Source organism: Nerophis lumbriciformis, linkage group LG02 (genome assembly GCF_033978685.3).
Source record: "Nerophis lumbriciformis linkage group LG02, RoL_Nlum_v2.1, whole genome shotgun sequence".
Taxonomy (NCBI): domain Eukaryota; kingdom Metazoa; phylum Chordata; class Actinopteri; order Syngnathiformes; family Syngnathidae; genus Nerophis; species Nerophis lumbriciformis.
The window spans coordinates 11,117,501-11,140,346 of record NC_084549.2 but is presented as its reverse complement, the minus strand read 5'-3'; the positions used below and the strand labels follow the sequence as shown (position 1 = coordinate 11,140,346).

The following is a 22,846-nucleotide window of genomic DNA, read 5'->3' as shown; positions in this document are numbered from 1 at the left end:
AATTTCAACGGTCAAATCAACGTCACAACCTGACATTGATTAAACGTTGTCAAAAAGAATGTTGTTTCAATGTTGTATTTGTGTTGTAGAATATTGGTTGAGAAATTACCAAAATTCACTGGTCAAATCAACGTTACAATCTGACATTGAATAAACGTCGTCAAAAAGCATGTTGTATCAACGTTGTATTTGTGTTGTAGAATATTGGTTGAGAAATTACCAAAATTCACTGGTCAAATCAACGTTACAATCTGACAAGTGACATTGAATAAACGTTGTATTTGTGTTGTAGAATATTGGTTGAGAAATGACCAAAATTCAATGGTCAAATCAACGTCACAACCTGACATTGATTAAACGTTGTCAAAAAGAATGTTGTTTCAACGTTGTATTTGTGTTGTAGAATATTGGTTGGGAAAGGACCAAATTTCAATGGTCAAATCAACGTCATAATCAGACATTGAATAAACGTTGTCAAAAAGCATGTTGTTTCAACGTTGTATTTGTGTTGTAGAATATTGGTTGAGAAATGACCAAAATTCAATGGTCAAATCAATGTTACAATCTGACATTGAATAAACGTCATCAAAAAGCATGTTGTTTCAACCTTGTTTTTGTGTTGTAGAATATTGGTTGGTAAATGACCAAATATCAAAGGTCAAATCAACGTCACAAACTGACATTGAATAAACGTTGTCAAAAAGCATGTTGTTTCAATGTTGTATTTGTGTTGTAGAATATTGGTTGGGAAATGACCAAAATTCAATGGTCAAACCAATGTTACAATCTGACATTAATTAAACATAGTCAAAAATTATGTTGTTTCAAGGTTGTATTTTTGTTGGAGAATATTGTTTGAGAAATTACCAAAATTCACTGGTCAAATCAACGTTACAATCTGACATTGAATAAACGTCAAAAAGCATGTTCTTTCAACGTTGTATTTGTGTTGTAGAATATTGGTTGAGAAATGACCAAAATTCAATGGTCAAATCAATGTCAGAGCCTGACATTGAATAAACGTCGTCAAAAAGCATTTTGTTTCAACGTTGTATTTGTGTTGTAGAATATTGGTTGAGAAATTACCAAAATTCACTGGTCAAATCAACGTTACAATCTGACAAGTGACATTGAATAAACGTTGTATTTGTGTTGTAGAACATTGGTTGGGAAAGGACCAAATTTCAATGGTCAAATCAACGTCACAACCTGACATTGAGTAAACGTTGTCAAAAAGCATGTTGTTTCAACGTTGTATTTGTGTTGTAGAATATTGGTTGAGAATAGACCTAATTTCAAAGGTCAAATCAACGTCACAATCTGACATTGAATAAACATCAAAAAGCAGGTTGTTCCAATGTTATTTTTGTGTTGTAGAATATTGGTTGGTAAATGACCAAAATTCAATGGTCAAACCAATGTTACAATCTGACATTGATTAAACGTAGTCAAAAATTATGTTGTTTCAAGGTTGTATTTTTGTTGTAGAATATTGTTTGAGAAATTACCAAAATTCACTGGTCAAATCAACGTTACAATCTGACAAGTGACATTGAATAAACGCTGTATTTGTGTTGTAGAATATTGGTTTGTAAATGACCAAAATTCAATGGTCAAATCAACATCACAACCTGACATTGAATCAACGTCAAAAAGCATGTTCTTTCAATATTGGTTGAGAAATGACCAAAATTCAATGGCCATATCAATGTCAGAACCTGACATTGAATAAACGTCGTCAAAAAGCATGTTGTTTCAACTTTGTATTTGTGTTGTAGAATATTGATTGGGAAATGACCAAAATTCACTGGTCAAATCAACGTTACAATCTGACAAGTGACATTGAATAAACGTTGTATTTGTGTTGTAGAATATTGGTTGGGAAATGACCAAATTTCAACGGTTATATCAATGTCAGAACCTGACATTGAATAAACGTTGTCAAAAAGCATGTTGTTTCAACGTTGTATTTGTGTTGTAGTATATTGGTTGGGAAATGACCAAATTTCAATGGTCAAATCAATGTTACAATCTGACATTGATTAAACGTAGTCAAAAATTATGTTGTTTCAACGTTGTATTTTTGTTGTAGAATATTGGTTGAGAAATGACCAAAATTCAATGGTTAAATCAATGTCACAATCTGACATTGAATAAACGTCAAAAAGCATGTTGTTTCAATGTTGTATTTGTGTTGTAGAATATTGGTTGAGAAATGACCAAAATGCAATGGTCAAATCAATGTTACAATTTGACATTGAATAAACGTCAAAAAGCATGTTGTTTCAATGTTGTATTTGTGTTGTAGAATATTGGTTGGTAAATGACCAAAATTCAACGGTTATATCAACGTCAGAACCCAACATTGAATAAACGTCGTCAAAAAGTATGTTGTTTCAACGTTGTTTTTGTGTTGTAGAATATTGGTTGAGAAATTACCAAAATTCAATGGTCATATCAATGTCAGAACCTGACATTGAATAAACGTCGTCAAAAAGCATGTTGTTTCAATGTTGTATTTGTGTTGTAGAATATTGGTTGGGAAATGACCAAAATTCAATGGTCAAATCAACGTCACAATCTGACATTGAATAAACGTCGTCAAAATGCATGTTGTTTCAACGTTGTATTTGTGTTGTAGAATATTGGTTGAGAAATGACCAAAATTCAATGGTCATATCAATGTCAGAACCTGACATTGAATAAACGTTGTCAAAAAGCATGTAGTTTCAACGTTGTATTTGTGTTGTAGAATATTGGTTGGGAAATGACCAAAATTCAATGGTCAAATCAACGTTACAATCTGACAAGTGACATTGAATAAACGTTGTATTTGTGTTGTAAAATATTGGTTGGGAAATGACCAAATTTCAACGGTTATATCAATGTCAGAACCTGACATTGAATAAACGTTGTCAAAAAGCATGTTGTTTCAACGTTGTATTTGTGTTGTAGAATATTGGTTGAGAAATGTCCAAATTTCAATGGTCAAATCAATGTTACAATCTGACATTGATTAAACGTAGTCAATAATTATGTTGTTTCAACGTTGTATTTGTGTTGTAGAATATTGGTTGGGAAATGACCAAAATTCAATGGTTATATCAATGTCAGAACCTGACATTGAATAAACGTTGTCAAAAAGCATGTTGTTTCTACGTTGTATTTGTGTTGTAGAATATTGGTTGAGAAATGACCAAAATTCAATGGTCATATCAATGTCAGAACCTGACATTGAATAAACGTTGTCAAAAAGCATGTAGTTTCAACGTTGTATTTGTGTTGTAGAATATTGGTTGGGAAATGACCAAAATTCAATGGTCAAATCAACGTCACAACCTGACATTGAATAAACGTCAAAAAGCATGTTGTTTCAATGTTGTATATGTGTTGTAGAATATTGGTTGGCAAATGACCAAAATTCAACGGTTATATCAATGTCAGAACCTGACATTGATTAAACGTCGTCAAAAAGTATGTTGTTTCAACGTTGTATTTGTGTTGTAGAATATTGGTTGAGAAATGACCAAAATTCAATGGTCAAATCAATGTTACAATCTGACATTGAATAAACGTCGTCAAAAAGTATGTTGTTTCAACGTTGTTTTTGTGTTGTAGAATATTGGTTGGGAAATGACCAAAATTCAATGGTCAAATCAACGTTACAATCTGACAAGTGACATTGAATAAACGTTGTATTTGTGTTGTAGAATATTGGTTGGGAAATGACCAAATTTCAACGGTTATAACAATGTCAGAACCTGACATTGAATAAACGTTGTCAAAAAGCATGTTGTTTCAACGTTTTATTTGTGTTGTAGTATATTGGTTGGGAAATGACCAAATTTCAATGGTCAAATCAATGTTACAATCTGACATTGATTAAACGTAGTCAAAAATTATGTTGTTTCAATGTTGTATTTTTGTTGTAGAATATTGGTTGAGAAATGACCAAAATACAATGGTCAAATCAACGTCAGAACCTAACATTGAATAAACGTCGTCAAAAAGCATGTTGTATCAACGTTGTATTTGTGTTGTAGAATATTGGTTGAGAAATGACCAAAATTCAATGGTCAAATCCACGTCAGAACCCAACATTGATTAAACGTTGTCAAAAAGCATGTTGTTTCAATGTTATGTTTTGAGTTGCTCAACGTCAGGAGTCAGGACCTAATTCAACAAGTTCTCAACGTTGTTTTAATGTCTTGTGCCTGCTGGGAAGGTTGTCAAAAAATGTTTTTTATTTCAAATTTTTAACGATTCTTAACTGATTTAAAAAGAAAATCAAAAATGTATTATGAAAATTATTAAATTAAAATTTGTTACATTCTTTTTTTCATTTTTTTAAATCTGCTGTGCAATTACAAAAAATAAAATAAAATAAGATAAAAATGAATGAATTATTTATTTATTTATTTATTTTTAGAAAACATTTTTCCAACCACTCAGAAAACTGATATTGTTGATGTAGATGATCATATTTGCTATACATATTTACTTTAGAAAAGATAAGTGTGGGATACTTCTGTTTTGTTGTGTAACATGTTTAGCTTTAAGATATAAAGAAATGTTGTCTATTTGCTGGAATGGAGGTGCCGTGGGGGATACAACTGGAGAGCTAACACTAACCTACTTTTGTGTGTGTTTTTTTTTTTTGTCGTCGTTGTTGTTGCAGATGGACTAACTTGCATGGCGTCCCGCTAGAGCCATCAACATGAACACGCTACCATCCATGGACCGGCACATCCAGCAGACCAATGACAGGCTGCAGTGTATTAAACAGGTAACCTCCTCTCCATAGCCACGAGCAAAAGACTTTAAGAGGTCCTCGCCTTCTTTACACCCTGTGCTTGACACCTGGTTTGTGTGGATTTGCTCGCCCTCTTAACACAACACCACACACACACACACACATTCTTGTATTTCTTACCTTCTTGAGACCTTTGAAAAAATGCCTACCTCTTTAGGACCACTCTTTCCAGATATATAAAGAAATGTATTTACAACATTGATAATATATACATACTAGGCAAATATACAAAGGCTTGTTGTGAAAAATGAGTTGGAATTTCACAAGAAAAAGGCCACAATTTCAAAAGAAAAACTTAGAATTTTGGCAGTATTATAATAAAAGTCATCATTATACTCAACGCAAGTCCAAATTTTACAAGAAAAACCGAACATGTGTGCAATACTATGATAAATGTTGGAATTTTACTCAATAACAGTCGCAATTTTACAAGAAAAGCTTAAAATGTTGTCAATTTAATGAAAAGGGTCGTAATTTTACTCAACAACCCACAATTTCATAAGAAAACTTTAAAAATGTGGCAATATTATAAAAATAATCGGAATTTTACTTATATAAAAGTCATAATTTTACTCCAAAAATGTCACCATTTTGCAAGAACAACAAAAAAATTGGTAATATTGTGATAAAAGTCAGAATTGTATGCATTTATGACAAATGTCACCATTTTGCATTAAAAAGTAATAATTTTACATTAAAAAAGTAATAATTTTACATGAAAAATGAATAATTTTGCATAAAAAAAGGAATAATTTTATATAAAAAATAAATAATTTCACATTAAAAAAGTAATAATTTTACATAAAAAAGTAATAATTTTACACAAAAAAGTCATCATTTTTAGGAGAAAATATTGAAATATTACAGAAACAGAAAGAATATGTTCTACTATTTTGACACCACACAGTGGAATGCACTAGCAACAGACCTTAAAATTCGAACTCCCCTACTAAATTTTACAACTGCCATAAAATCATGGCTCAGCTCAACCTCTACCTGATCTGAACCAAAATTGATCCCCAGGAACTTTCGGAAGCATCAAACAGGTTTATATGTGGTTATAGTATATATATATATATATATATATATATATATATATATATATATATATATATATATATATATATATATATATATATATATATATACATATATATATATATATATATATACATGTATACTGTGTATATGTACATAATTTATAAAAAAAAATACGTAATTGTTTTACATACATGTTACAGGTTATATATCGTTTATTATTGAATGTATCAAATGTGATGAATATTTAATGGACCACAATGGAAACAAGCCTTTTGGCTTTTTGTTGTGCCATCCATTTGCCTTTTTAAAGCATTATATGGATTCAATTCTTTAAGATGTCAATAAACTTCTCAATCAATCAATAATCAATTATTATTATTATTACTATTATTTTTTTTAATGTACTTCAAGTTATTACAGTATGTTTCTATATACATATTTTTATTTTTTTTAATAAATGTTGGCCAAAGAGGACACATTTCAATTTCTTACACATACACTTGTTATTACATATGTTGGCCAGAGGAGGATCACTTCAAATTTTTTACACACTCTTGTTATTTCATATGTTAACCAGAAGGGGGAGCACTTCAAATTTTTTACACACACTTGTTATTTCATATGTTGGCCAGAAGGAGGATCACTTCAAATTTTTTACACACACTTGTTATTTCATATGTTGACCAGATGGGGAGAACTTCAAATTTTGTACACACACTTGTCATTTCATATATTGTCCAGAGGGGGAGCACTTCAAATTTTTTACACACACTTGTTATTTCATATGTTGGCCAGAAGGCGGAGCACTTCAATTTTTTTACACACACTTGTTATTTCATATGTTGGCCAGAAGGGGGATCACTTCAAATTTTTTACACACACTTGTTATTTCATATGTTGACCAGATGGGGAGAACTTCAAATTTTGTACACACACTTGTCATTTCATATATTGTCCAGAGGGGGAGCACTTCAAATTTTTTACACACACTTGTTATTTCATATGTTGGCCAGAAGGCGGAGCACTTCAATTTTTTTACACACACTTGTTATTTCATATGTTGACCAGATAGGGAGCACTTTAAATTTTGTACACACACTTGTCATTTCATATATTGTCCAGAGGGGGAGCACTTCAAATGTTTTACACACACTTGTTATTTCATATGTTGACCAGAAGGGGGAGCACTTTTAAAACCGACACACAGTCAATTTGGAAAATCCCACCTTTTTGGGACCACCCTAACTTTGATAGATTTCACCACCAGGGTGTGCAAATGAGACATTCTCTATTAGATGCAATGGTTTTACGTATTTGGGACCATGATTTATGTCCTCACTTGTTCACCCGTCCTCACATGGACGGTACTTTTCCTTGTCGATGTCTCAAGAAGGGCAGAAATACAAGAACACACACACACACACACACACACACACACAGACATAACCCAGGGCTACCGCCTCTGCCCGTGATTAATAGTCTCCAAGAGCTGACTAGCTGACAGGTTGTAGGCTTATTTGTTTACACTCTGTGGGCGTGATCCTTTCTCCATCCCCATGTGACACCAAGCCTCTCGTCAAATCGCTGAATGATAGGGTTTGCCCCCCCCCTCCCCCTGAGCGCCCTCCATCTTCATCATTTCGAATCTCGACCTTAGAATCCTTTGACACACGTTTCCTCATTGCCGTGATCAATTTCCACACCAGCTGGCTTCATGTGTCAGTAAGTGTGTTGTGGGATGGGGGGGGGAGTAGCCGCTAGTATTTGGCTGTTTGTCACAAGCCACATTCCCAACTGGGTTTGGAACAGTTCTGTGTCATCTATGGGGGGGGAAAAAGCAACCCATCAATAAATGAAGCACTAAAAGAAGAAGACGTGGCGGTTATTGATTTTTTTCTATCCTACTGGAATGCATCGGATTTGTCGTTTTTTGGTATTTTTGTGTGCTACACTGCTCACAGTTCAATCAATCAATCAATCAATCAATGTTTATTTATATAGCCCTAAATCACAAGTGTCTCAAAGGGCTGCACAATCCACAACGACATCCTCGGTTCAGATAAAAAAAAGCACTTTATATTGAGTAAACAATCTCAAAAGTGCTACAGTGTATTAAAAAATAAATAAATAGATAAATAAAAAGATAATAAAGAAATAAATAAAAAATAAAAACTAGAACAGCCAAATAGCTATAACTAGTATGCATATATCTAAAAAAAAAAAAACTTTTTTTTTTTTTTTTTTTAAAGAGCTTTTAAGCCTTTTTTTAAAAGCATCCACAGTCTGTGGTGCCCTCAGGTCGTCAGGGAGAGCGTTCCACAGACTGGGAGCGGCGGAGCAGAAAGCATGGTCTCCCAGATCAGGGCAAGGGAAAACTCAACCCAGTGGGATGGCAATGAGAAACCTTGGAGAGGACCGCAGTTCTGCTGTAGTAAGCCAACTTACGACTTGTATTCCGTCACGTGACTTTTTCCCGGGAGTGAAAACAGCGGTGGTCAAGCAGCGCCTTGTTTTTTTACATCCGTCCTGTCACACGCACACAAAACATATTGTTGATGTACAAACCCCAAAACCAGTGAAGTTGGCACGTTGTGTAAATGGTAAATAAAAACAAAATATGATGATTTGCAAATAATTTTCAACCTATATTCAATTAAATAGACTGCAAAGACAAGATATTTAACGTTCGAACTGGAAAATGTTCTTATTTTTTTGCAAATAGCTCATTTGGAATGTGATGCCTGCAACATGTTGCAAAAAAGCTGGCACAAGTGGCAAAAAAAGACTGAGAAAGTTGAGGAATGCTCATCAAACGCTTATTTGGAACATCCCACAAGTGAACAGGCTAATTGGGAACAGGTGGGTGCCATGATTGGGTGTAAAAGCAGCTTCCATGAAATGCTCAGTCGTTCACAAACAAGGACGGGGCGAGGGTCACCACTTTGTGAACAAGTGCGTGAGCAAATTGTTTAAGAACAACATTTCTCAACCAGCTATTGCAAGGAATTTAGGGATTTCACCATCTACGGTCCGTAATATCATCAAAAGGTTCAGAGAATCTGGAGAAATCACTGCACGTAAGCGATGATATTATGGACCTTCGATCCCTCAGGCGGAACTGCATCAAAAAGCGACATCAGTGTGTAATGGATATCACCACATGGGCTCAGGAACACTTCAGAAAACCACTGTCAGTAACTACAGTTTGTCGCTACATCTGTAAGTGCAAGTTAAAACTCTACTATGCAAAGCGAAAGCCATTTATCAACAACACCCAGAAACGTCGCCGGCTTCGCTGGGCCCGAGCTGATCTAAGATGGACTGATGCAAAGTGGAAAAAGTGTTCTTTGGTCTGATGAGTCCACATTTTAAATTGTTTTTGGAAACTGTGGACGTCGTGTCCTCCGGACCAAAGAACCATCCGGATTGTTATAGGCGCAAAGTTGAAAAGCCAGCATCTGTGATGGTATGGGGGTGTATTAGTGCCCAAGGCATGGGTAACTTCCACATCTGTGAAGGCACCATTAATGCTAAAAGGTAGATACAGGTTTTGGAGCAACATATGTTGCCATCCAAGCAACGTTATCATGGACGCCCCTGCTTATTTCAGCAAGACAAGGCCAAGCCACGTGTTACAAAAGCGTGGCTTCATTAAAAAAAAAAAAAACTAAAGAGTAAAACTAAGGAAGGAAAATATTTCAAAAGAAGGAACGTCAATTCTCAAAAAACAACTAGAACTTCTTTTTCTTCATACAGTTAACTAGCTGCACACGCTGGAATTGAGTAACAAGGGCAGAATAATGACTTTATTGACAGTGCCGTGTGAAAGCCGATGTGTTTACTTTGTAATTAAGTCAACATTGTGTCGTTGAATAGCCGACGGTGCACCACACAATAGCTGAAGATACATTATTTCAGCCATTAATAGCCATTTTGCATGTATGGATTAGGAGTTATGTTTTAAATAACTGTCATTTTGAGTGTGACAGTTATACTGTCAAATTGACTAAAAAAAATAATAATTTATGTTTATATAACTTTCATATTTAGTATGACAGTTATACTGTCATATTGAGTAAAAATAAACTAATTTATGTTTATATAACTTTCAAATTTAGTATGACAGTTATACTGTCATATTGAGTAAAAAAAAATCCTACAAAATATTTTTTTTTTAAATAAAACCCACAAAGACACATTATTCCAGGCATTATTTGACATTTTGCATGTTTGCTTTTAAAGTTATGTTTGAATACATGTTTATTGCTTTTTTCGAATTATCTCAGGATTCTAAGAACATTACTGTCATTGTCAGGGTTCAAACACTGATGACATCTATGAAACAAGACAAGAATCAAGGAATTAAACAGAGACAGAATTCAATTTGGCTCAATGAGGAGAAACGCGTAGACCTGTACCCTTGCACAGTGTCTCACCGCGCTCTTGACGAAAGATTGTACGCCTCCTCTTTTATTTGGACTTTCCCTGATTACGTGGCAACAGCTGTTTCTAAGGGAGGGGGGTCGTAAACAGCCATCGCCTTTGGTTACAAAAAAGTTTTTTAAAAAAAGTCGTAAAACAGTTAAAAGAAAAGGTGCTTGTAGCTTGGGCAGGTCCTGCTTCTTCTCCGCTTTGTAGATCTTTCTGTGGATTACAATACATCAAAGAAACAGAACACCTTCATGTTGCTTCCCATCATACACAATGGAGTTTACAAGCCTTCTTCTTGGTAGGATCAATGACAGCTTTTGTCTTCTCGCCGGGAACTCATGGCAACACAAAGTTTTGTGATAACTTAGATACAATTATTCTGACAGTCGTATTGAGTAAAAAAAAAAAACGAAATTTCGTATTTGCAAACCTTACAAAATCTCCACCGTTTCCACATTGGAATGCGAGTTGTAAATACCCAGAGGGATACACCGTGGTCGTCTTACAGCACAGCCGTGATCGCACCAGACTGCACTGGAGTGAAGTGCATTGTGGGAGCAGACTACGCAGTCAAGTAGGCAGTGAGCCGTCTGATCCTTGGCGGGCTTCACAAGGAATCAGTCCATCATTGCTTTGTGTGCAGGATGTGTCCCTCCGCTACCCCTCCATCCTCCCCCCGGCCTCGTCCTCACCCAACCCCCTGGAACGCCAGCAAGAGCAGTTCCCTATTTGAGGAGAAAATGCCGCTTCCCTCTGGCCTAGCCTATATGTTGTCAGGCAGAGTGGCGATGGCGAGAGGAGTCGTGAGTTCACATACAGACAGCGCTCAGTCGTCTCGTGCCGGAGGCTGACGGCGCCGCCCATTGCGCTGCAACAATGCCAGCTCATATCGCTCATGCAGAAGAGGCTGCGGCTAAGGCCTTTCACACAGATTCTGCAACATTGTCGCTTCAGCTATCGGTCCCGCCAGGATTTTGCGAGGTTGCAAATTCAACAAATCCCCACAATTCCTATCAGGTTCAAAAACCGAACTATCCATTAAACAAGACAAGAAGCAAGGAATCAAACAGAGACAGGATTCAATTTAGCTCATGAGGACAGCGCGTGGTCCTGCGCCCTCGTACTGTGTCACCCCACCGCTCTGAGGAGGGAGCTCTACGCCTCCTCCTTTATTTTGGGCATTTCCTGATTGCATAGCTGCAGCTGCTTCTAAGGGGAGGGGGTCATAAACTGCCGCACTGGGTCATAAACAGTTCAAAACAAAAAAAGGTGCTTGGAGCGGTGTCAGGTTTGCCCCCTCTCTGCTTGTAGCTCTCGGGTCATGATAAGGTCCTTCCCGTGGCTGTCCAAGATCTGAGAAACCGACACCTCTACGGCGCACACAGTGGAGGGTTTACAAGCCGTGATAAGATCCAAGACAGCTTTTTGTCTTCACGCAGGGCAACCTGAACTCATAGCAAACAAGTTTGCTTAAAAATGTTGTTGTACTTGTGCAACGACAATAAAGATCATTCCATTCGTTTCACTCCTTATAGTCCGGTGTGGCTAATATATGTAAACATATTTATATCTTCTAAAATTTGGTGGGTGTGGCTTAAATACCAGTGCGCTCTATGGCCCGGGAAAATAAAGTATGTGATGTTTTACAAAAGTGAGTACACTATTCAACCATTTTACTGAAGTACACCTTTTCAAGGGAGAATACTAGAATTGAAGCTGGGATATATTTTAGAGTAGTCATTGTACAGCTGGTGTACATAGTGTCATTTCTCTAGTGGTGTCCTTTAGGATTACTTGTACTTGTTTTAAGCATAAATTATTCTGAACTGTGAAAGTTTACATTTTTTTCTCCTCATGTGAAGGCTGAAATATTATGTTTAGCACCTTCCTTGCATTAAGGATTAAGCAATACACATGTACTTTGTGGAAAATTGCTGTATGAATATAATTCATAATGATTACAATGATATTTTGCACACTTGTTGTCCAGATGCTTTTCTCAGAATTTTTGTTTAGATTTCGTCATTAATTACTTCTTTTTTTTTCAGCAAATTTCCCCTACAATAATTACAGAGGAAAAATCTAAACACTTTATTGCAACTTTCACTTTCCCCCCCGCAATTTTATTGCCACAAACACCAAAATGCACTTTTCATTGAAATTTCTGGCATCTAAAAAAGCCCTGCATGAATTGCTGTCAATGTTCAAAAAGGTTTAATTTAAGATGAAAAAAAAAAAGCATAGTTTTGTTCAATCTGTTAAAATCTTTTTGAAAATGCTGCCACAAAATCGGGCGTTTTAAGCAGCAATCACGAAAAATTGCCCGCAAAAATCCTGGAGGGACGTCATTCACCCGTCTGCACGCGGTACCTGTCATACAGTGCTTTCAACACGTAAACACCCTCTCGCAAATTGCTTTGACCTCCCATTCCGTGTCGGTGCTTCTCACACTCGCCGGCGACACGGGGGAAAGGCTGCACCCTTCCTGGCAGGAAGCGAACTCTGTGTAAATTGCCATAGTGTGAAGTTGAAAACTGGTGCGTCAAGCATTTTATACCACTGGGTTCTGTGTAAAAGGCATAGGTGCATGAATGCCTTCATAAAACATAGCCCCTTTTACACGGCAGGCACTTTTTCTGTCACTATTTTGTCCAAACCGGTGATTCTCAAACTCCATCGAGTGGTACGCCAAAGAATCACTTGATTAAAGTGCCGTATTTTCTAGCTGCAATCACTACATTTTTGGGAAAAAATATATTTTTACATATATTAGCCGCACCAGACAATAACCTGCAGATATATGCATTGTGAAATAAGGTATTTACGCAGAAATGTTTTGCAAATGTTTCTTTATATACCTTAATTGTTTGTAACACGGCAGTAAAACGGCTGATCAAACAAAACAGCAACCACAAAATTTTAGGGAAAAATATATTTTTCTATATACTAGCCGCACCAGACTATAACCTGCAGATATATACATTGTGAAATAAGGTATTTACGCAGAAATATTTTTGCAAATGTTTATTTACATACCTTAATTGTTTGTAACACAGCAGTAAAACGGCTGATCAAACAAAACAGCAACCACAAAATTTTAGGGGAAAATATATTTTTCTACATACCAGCCGCACCAGACTATAACCTGCAGATATATACATTGTGAAATAAGGTATTTACGCATAAATATTTTGCAAATGTTTATCGACATACCTTAGTTGTTTGTAAAACGGCAGTAAAACGGCTGATCAAACAAAACAGCAACCACAACATTTTAGGGAAAATATGTATTTTTACATATATTAGCTGCACCCGACTATAACCTGCAGATATATACATTGTTAAATAAGGTATTTACGCAGAAATATTTTGCAAATGTTTATTTACATACCCTTAATTGTTTGTAACACGGCAGTAAAACGGCTGATCAAACAAAACAGCAACCACAAAATTTTTGGGGAAATATGTATTTTTACATATATTAGCCGCACCCGACTATAACCTGCAGATATATACATTGTGAAATAAGGTATTTACGCAGAAATATTTTGCAAATGTTTATCGACATACCTTAGTTGTTTGTAAAACGGCAGTAAAACGGCTGATCAAACAAAACAGCAACCACAAAATTTTAGGGAAAAAATATATTTTTACATATACTAGCCGCACCAGACTATAACCTGCAGATATATACATTGTGAAATAAGGTATTTACGCAGAAATGTTTTGCAAATGTTTATTGACGTACCTTAATTGTTTGTAACACGGTAGTAAAATGGCTGATCAAACAAAACAGCAACCACAAACTTTTAGGGAAAAAATATATTTTTACATATACTAGCCACACCAGACTATAACCTGCAGATATATACATTGTGAAATAAGGTATTTACGCAGAAATATTTTGCAAATGTTTATTGACATACCCTTAATTGTTTGTAACACGGCAGTAAAACGGCTGATCAAACAAAACAGCAACCACAAACTTTTAGGGAAAAAATATATTTTTACATATACTAGCCACACCAGACTATAACCTGCAGATATATACATTGTGAAATAAGGTATTTACGCAGAAAGATTTTGCAAATGTTTATTGACATACCTTAATTGTTTGTAACACGGCAGTAAAACGGCTGATCAAACAAAACAGCAACCACTACATTTTAGGGAAAAAATATTTTTTTACATATACTAGCCGCACCAGACTATAACCTGCAGATATATACATTGTGAAATAAGGTATTTACGCAGAAATATTTTTGCAAATGTTTATTTACATACCTTAATTGTTTGTAACACGGCAGTAAAACGGCTGATCAAACAAAACAGCAACCACAAAATTTTAGGGAAAAAATATATTTTTACATATACTAGCCGCACCAGACTATAACCTGCAGATATATGCATTGTGAAATAAGGTATTTACGCAGAAATGTTTTGCAAATGTTTATTTATATACCTTAATTGTTTGTAACACGGCAGTAAAACGGGTGATCAAACAAAACAGCAACCACAAATTGTTAGGGAAAAAATATATTTTTACATATACTAGCCACACCAGACTATAACATGCAGATATATACATTGTGAAATAAGGTATTTACGCAGAAATATTTTGCAAATGTTTATTTACATACCTTAATTGTTTGTAGCACGGGAGTAAAATGGCTGATCAAACAAAACAAAAACCACAAAATTTTAGGGAAAAATATTTTTTTCTATATACTGGCCGCACCAGACTATAACCTGCAGATATATACATTGTTAAATAAAGTATTTACGCAGAAATATTTTGCAAATGTTTATTTACATACCCTTAATTGTTTGTAACACAGCAGTAAAACGGCTGATCAAACAAAACAGCAACCACAAAATTTTAGGGAAAAATATATTTTTCTATATACTAACCGCACCAGACTATAACCTGCAGATATATACATTGTGAAATAAGGTATTTACGCAGAAATATTTTGCAAATATTTATTTACATACCTTAATTGTTTGTAGCACTAAGTGAAATGGCTGATCAAACAAAACAGCAACCACAAAATTTTAGGGAAAAAATATATGTTTACATATACTAGCCACACCAGACTATATAACCTGCAGATATATGCATTGTGAAATAAGGTATTTACGCAGAAATATTTTTGCTTTTTAAAAAAGCCTTCTTTTTTTTAGATATATGCATACTAGTTTTAGCTATTTGGCTGTTCTAGTTTTTATTTTATTTTTATTTTTTATCATGTTTTTATTTTTATTTTTATTTTTTATTATTATTTTTTTAATACACTGTAGCACTTTGAGGTTGTTTACTCAATGTAACGTGCTTTTTACAAATAAAATCTATTATTATCGTAGATTAGACAACACCTTTCTGCTCCGCCGCTCGCAGTCTGTGGAACGCTCTCCCTGACCACCTGAGGGCACCACAGACTGTGGATGCTTTTAAAAAAAGACTTAAAAACCGTTCTTTTTTTAAAAAGCCTCTTTTTTTTTTAGATATATGCATACTAGTTTTAGCTATTTGGCTGTTCTAGTTTTTATTTCATTTTTATTTTATTATCTTTTTATTTTTATTTTTTATTTTTTATTTTTTAATGCACTTTGAGGTTGTTTACTCAATGTAAAGTGCTTTTTACAAATAAAATCTATTATTATTATTATTACCGCCAAGGCAAGGGAGTCTGCTGCACGCACAAGGCTGCCAGGGCCAGGACCGAGATCCTCGCCAAGTCCGACCCGTGGACTTGTGGGCTCTGTTAGGCTAGTGAAGATTGGGGTACGGGGTCATGAGGATGAGGACCAACAGTTGCCAAGAGAGATGAACAAGAAACACTGGCTTCTTCCCCACGATGCGGCACAATAAGCGCCGAGTGGGCGTACGTCGGACGCGGTCAAGGTCCTCCGAACACAAGACCTCGATTTAAAGACGCTGTGCAACTATTTGCCTGCGGAGTTTTTTTTGTACAATTTGCACTTCATGCGAAGAAAAAGGATGATTTTTTTTGTGGTTGTTGCTAATGGTTTGCGTGTGTTTGTGCAGCACTTACAGAACCCGGCCAACTTCCACTCGGCGGCCACAGAGCTGCTGGACTGGTGCGGAGATCCCCGGGCCTTCCAGCGACCTTTTGAGCAAAGCCTCATGGGATGTCTGACGGTATGCAAACATTCATTTTTTTTGAGGGGGGGGAGGGGGGGGGTGCTTTTAAAGGCAGATAATAATTGTTTGATGAATACTTGGGATGCTTGGCTCGGGTCTCTGGGGGCTTTGAGTGGAGTGATATCGTGAGATGCCTCAAAGCAGCAGCTTGGAATTTGGGACATGCTCTCCCTGAGAGATTATGAGGAGGTTGAGGTGGGTGTATATTGTAGCGTCCGGGAAGAGTTAGTGCTGCAAGGGGTTCTGGGTATTTGTTCTGTTGTGTTTATGTTGTGTTACGGTGCGGATGTGTGTTTTGGTGTGGGTTCACAGTGTGGCGCATATTTGTAACAGTGTTAAAGGTGTTTTATACGGCCACCCTTTAGTGTGACCTGTATGGCTGTTGACCAACGATGCCTTGCATTCACTTGCGTCTCATAACCCGGTGCGCCTAATGTACGGCATGATTCCGGTTGTACTTACCGACCTCCAAGCTATTATATTTGGTACATGGTGTACTGATAAGTGTGACCAGTAGATGGCAGTCACACATAAGACATATGCCAGTAAACAACACCAACTTTAAATGTTCCATTGAGAGGAGAGATGTCCGATAATGGCTTTTTTACCGATATCCCGATATTGTCCAACTCTTAATTACCGATACCGATATCAACCGATACCGATATATACAGTCGTGGAATTAACACATTATTATGCCTAATTTTGTTGTGATGCCCCGCTGGATGCATTAAACAATGTAACAAGGTTTTCCAAAATAAATCAACTCAAGTTATGGAAAGAAGTGCCAACATGGCACTGCCATATTTATTATTGAAGTCACAAAGTGCATTTTGTTTTTTTAACATGCCTCAAAACAGCAGCTTGGAATTTAGGACATGCTCTCCCTGAGAGAGCATGAGGAGGTTGAGGTGGGCGGGGTTTTTTTCTTAGGGGTAGCGGGGGGGTGTATATTGTAGCGTCCGGGAAGAGTTAGTGCTACAAGGGATTCTGGGTATTTGTTCTGTTGTGTTTATGTTGTGTTACGGTGCAGATGTGTGTTTTGGTGTGGGTTCACAGTGTGGCGCATATTTGTAACAGTGTTAAAGTTGTTTATACGGCCACCCTTTAGTGTGACCTGTATGGCTGTTGACCAAGTATGGTTTGCATTCACTTGTGTGTGTGAAAAGCCGTAGATATTATGTGATTGGGCCTTAAAGACAGTGCCTTTAAGGTTTATTGGCGCTCTGTACTTCTCCCTATGTCCGTGTACATTTTACTTTTTGAAACCGATACCGATAATTTTGAAACCGATACCGATAAATTCCGATATCACATTTTAAAGCATTTATCGGCAGTCCGATATTATCGGACATCCCTACATAAAATAAATAGGCTGGAAGTTGGTGCAGAACAGTACTGTTGATACCGATCTCCAGCTGTCACTCAGAGGGTGTGATATCAACACACGTGTGTGGAAATAATACGAAGAAAGAGTCTTTCTCAAGGCGTTTCGTCGAGCGTTTCCCTCATGCATCTCAGAGATCAGGCTGATAGAGCATTGTTCCTATCACAAGTGGTAGCGTGAGCAAACAGATAAAGGCTCATTAATGTGTAAATGACAATAAAAGCCTCTTAGAGGCTGATAAAGAAGCGTACAAAGCAGCCAAGCACTGAGATCCCACTCAGCGTGGTGCTCGTCGATCTGCTAAATTGCTTCATTAGACTCCCACTGCAAAACAGCTCCTTATCAGGAGAATTACAGCCAGCCGTGCACACATTCTTCCCGGGATTTGCTCTCCCTCGCCACGCCGTCGCGAGTGTCCGAGCTGGGGGAATATTAATGCCGCCGCGCCATCTTCAGCCAATGAGATTAGCTAAATGAAAGGCATGTATGCGCGGAGACGTTTGATGCCGCCCGGCATGTGGAGGTCATCCGGCATTTCCCCGGTGGAGCTTTGGGATCCGGAACCAATAAAGGATGACATGATGGAGCTGTTACAGATAGCTCCATTTGTCTCTTGACAACGTGCAATTTTTTTTTTAATATAGGAAGACACGGGGAAGACGTCACGCCGAACGTTTTATTTCTCACGCCAGGTTTGGTATGAAATAGAAAGGCTTCATTTTCATCGCACTTTAAATACAACAATCCTCCTGCGCGGGAATATAAAACAAAAATATTTACCGTATTTTTCGGAGTATAAGTCGCTCCAGAGTATAAGTCGCACCGGCCGAAAATGCATAATAAAGAAGGAAGAAAACATATATAAGTCGCATTTTTTGGGGAAATTTATAATAATAATAATAATAGATTTTATTTGTAAAAAGCACTTTACATTGAGCAAACAACCTCAAAGTGCTACAGTGTATTGAAAAAAAATAAAAAGATAATAAAAAATAAATAAAAACTAGAACAGCCTAATAGCTAGAACTAGTATGCATATATCTATAAAAAGGCTTTTTTAAAAAGAAGGGTTTTTAAGCCTTTTTTAAAAACATCCACAGTCTGTGGTGCCCTCAGGTGGTCAGGGAGACTGGGAGCGGCGGAGCAGAAAGTCCGGTCTCCCATTGTTCGTAGCTTTGTCCTCGGAGGTTGGAGGAGGTTAGCCTGTCCGGAGCGGAGGTGTCGTGTAGAGGATTTGGGGGTGAGTACCGTATTTTTCGGAGTATAAGTCGCACCGGAGTATAAGTCGCACCTGCCGAAAATGCATACCGGTAATAAAGAAGGAAGAAAACATATATAAGTCGCATTTTTTGGGGGAAATTTATAATAATAATAATAATAGATTTTATTTGTAAAAAGCACTTTACATTGAGCAAACAACCTCAAAGTGCTACAGTGTATTGAAAAATAAATAAAAAATAAATAAGATGATAAAAATAATAAAAAAAATAGAACAGCCTAATAGTTAGAACTAGTATGCAGATATCTATAAAAAGGCTTTTTTAAAAAGAAGGGTTTTTAAGCCTTTTTTAAAAGCATCCACAGTCTGTGGTACCCTCAGGTGGTCAGGGAGAACATTCTCCCATTGTTCGTAGCTTTGTCCTCGGAGGTTGGAGGAGGTTAGCCTGTCCGGAGCGGAGGTGTCGTGTGGAGGATTTGGGGGTGAGTACCGTATTCTTCGGAGTATAAGTCGCACCGGAGTATAAGTCGCACCTGCTGAAAATGCATGCCGGTAATAAAGAAGGAAGAAAACATATATAAGTCGCATTTTTGGGGGAAATTTATAATAATAATAATAATAATAGATTTTATTTGTAAAAAGCACTTTACATTGAGCAAACAACCTCAAAGTGCTACAGTGTATTGAAAAATAATAATAATAATAAAAAGATAGTAAAAAATAAATAAAAACTAGAACAGCCTAATAGCTAGAACTAGTATGCATATATCTATAAAAAGGCTTTTTTTAAAAGAAGGGTTTTTAAGCCTTTTTTAAAAACATCCACAGTCTGTGCTGCCCTCAGGTGGTCAGGGAGAACATTCTCCCATTGTTCGTAGCTTTGTCCTCGGAGGTTGGAGGAGGTTAGCCTGTCCGGAGCGGAGGTGTCGTGTGGAGGATTTGGGGGTGAGTACCGTATTTTTCGGAGTATAAATCGCACCGGAGTATAAGTCGCACCTGCCGAAAATGCATACCGGTAATAAAGAAGGAAGAAAACATATATAAGTCGCATTTTTGGGGGAAATTTATAATAATAATAATAATAGATTGTATTTGTAAACAGCACTTTACATTGAGCAAACAACCTCAAAGTGCTACAGTGTATTGAAAAAAAATAATAACAATAAAAAGATAATAAAAAATAAATAAAAACTAGAACAGCCTAATAATTAGAACTAGTAAGCATATATATATAAAAAGGCTTTTTTAAAAAGAAGGTTTTTAAGCCTTTTTTAAAAGCATCCACAGTCTGTGGTGCCATCAGGTGGTCAGGGAGACTGGGAGCGGCGGAGCAGAAAGCCCGGTCTCCCATTGTTCGTAGCTTTGTCCTCGGAGGTTGGAGGAGGTTAGCCTGTCCGGAGCGGAGGTGTCGTGTGGAGGATTTGGGGGTGAGTACCGTATTTTTCGGAGTATAAATCGCACCGGAGTATAAGTCGCACCTGCCGAAAATGCATACCGGTAATAAAGAAGGAAGAAAACATATATAAGTCGCATTTTTGGGGGAAATTTATAATAATAATAATAATAGATTGTATTTGTAAACAGCACTTTACATTGAGCAAACAACCTCAAAGTGCTACAGTGTATTGAAAAAAAATAATAACAATAAAAAGATAATAAAAAATAAATAAAAACTAGAACAGCCTAATAATTAGAACTAGTAAGCATATATATATAAAAAGGCTTTTTTAAAAAGAAGGTTTTTAAGCCTTTTTTAAAAGCATCCACAGTCTGTGGTGCCATCAGGTGGTCAGGGAGACTGGGAGCGGCGGAGCAGAAAGCCCGGTCTCCCATTGTTCGTAGCTTTGTCCTCGGAGGTTGGAGGAGGTTAGCCTGTCCGGAGCGGAGGTGTCGTGTGGAGGATTTGGGGGTGAGTACCGTATTCTTCGGAGTATAAGTCGCACCGGAGTATAAGTCGCACCTGCTGAAAATGCATGCCGGTAATAAAGAAGGAAGAAAACAAATATAAGTCGCATTTTTTGGGGAAATTTATAATAATAATAATAATAATAGATTTTATTTGTAAAAAGCACTTTACATTGAGCAAACAACCTCAAAGTGCTACAGTGTATTGAAAAAAAATAAAAATAATAAAAAGATAGTAAAAAATAAATAAAAACTAGAACAGCCTAATAGCTAGAACTAGTGTGCATATATCTATAAAAAGGTTTTTTTTTTTAAAAAGAAGGGTTTTTAAGCCTTTTTTAAAAACATCCACAGTCTGTGGTGCCCTCAGGTGGTCAGGGAGACTGGGAGCGGCGGAGCAGAAAGCCCGGTCTCCCATTGTTCGTAGCTTTGTCCTCGGAGGTTGGAGGAGGTTAGCCTGTCCGGAGCGGAGGTGTCGTGTGGAGGATTTGGGTGTGAGTACCGTATTTTTCGGAGTATAAGTCGCACCGGAGTATAAGTCGCACCTGCTGAAAATGCATACCGGTAATAAAGAAGGAAGAAAACATATATAAGTCGCATTTTTTGGGGAAATTTATAATAATAATAATAATAATAGATTTTATTTGTAAAAAGCACTTTACATTGAGCAAACAACCTCAAAGTGCTACAGTGTATTGAAAAATAATAATAATAATAAAAAGATAGTAAAATATAAATAAAAACTAGAACAGCCTAATAGCTAGAACTAGTATGCATATATCTATAAAAAGGTTTTTTTTTAAAATAAGGGTTTTTAAGCCTTTTTTTAAAAACATCCACAGTCTGTGGTGCCCTCAGGTGGTCAGGGAGACTGGGAGCGGCGGAGCAGAAAGCCCGGTCTCCCATTGTTCGTAGCTTTGCCCTCTGAGGTTGGAGGAGGTTAGCCTGTCCGGAGCGGAGGTGTCGTGTGGAGGATTTGGGGGTGAGTACCGTATTTTTCGGAGTATAAGTCGCACCGGAGTATAAGTCGCACCTGCTGAAAATGCATACCGTAATAAAGAAGGAAGAAAACATATATAAGTCGCATTTTTGGGGGAAATTTATAATAATAATAATAATAGATTTTATTTGTAAAAAGCACTTTACATTGAGCAAACAACCTCAAAGTGCTACAGTGTATTGAAAAATAAATAAAAATAAATAAGATAATAAAAATAATAATAAAAAATAGAACAGCCTAATAGTTAGAACTAGTATGCAGATATCTATAAAAAGGCTTTTTTAAAAAGAAGGGTTTTTAAGCCTTTTTTAAAAGCATCCACAGTCTGTGGTACCCTCAGGTGGTCAGGGAGAACATTCTCCCATTGTTCGTAGCTTTGTCCTCGGAGGTTGGAGGAGGTTAGCCTGTCCGGAGCGGAGGTGTCGTGTGGAGGATTTGGGGGTGAGTACCGTATTTTTCGGAGTATAAGTCGCACCGGAGTATAAGTCGCACCTGCTGAAAATGCATACCGGTAATAAAGAAGGAAGAAAACATATATAAGTCGCATTTTTGGGGGAAATTTATAATAATAATAATAATAGATTTTATTTGTAAAAAGCACTTTACATTGAGCAAACAACCTCAAAGTGCTACAGTGTATTGAAAAAAAAATAAAAATAAATAAGATAATAAAAAAAATAGAACAGCCTAATAGTTAGAACTAGTATGCAGATATCTATAAAAAGGCTTTTTTAAAAAGAAGGGTTTTTAAGCCTTTTTTAAAAGCATCCACAGTCTGTGGTGCCCTCAGGTGGTCAGGGAGAACATTCTCCCATTGTTCGTAGCTTTGTCCTCGGAGGTTGGAGGAGGTTAGCCTGTCCGGAGCGGAGGTGTCGTGTGGAGGA

At 36.6% G+C, this 22,846-nt stretch overlaps 1 protein-coding gene across 1 annotated transcript in view; it reads left to right on the top strand.

Moving 5' to 3' along the window:
* Positions 1-22,846, top strand: part of zmiz1a (zinc finger, MIZ-type containing 1a) — a 564,484-nt gene that overhangs the window by 466,600 nt on the left and 75,038 nt on the right. The window contains exons 6-7 of the mRNA XM_061937708.1: positions 4,679-4,786; positions 16,335-16,448. Of these exons, the coding sequence (XP_061793692.1) occupies positions 4,718-4,786; positions 16,335-16,448 (183 nt within the window). The 5' untranslated portion in view covers positions 4,679-4,717. The remainder of the gene's footprint in view (positions 1-4,678; positions 4,787-16,334; positions 16,449-22,846) is intronic.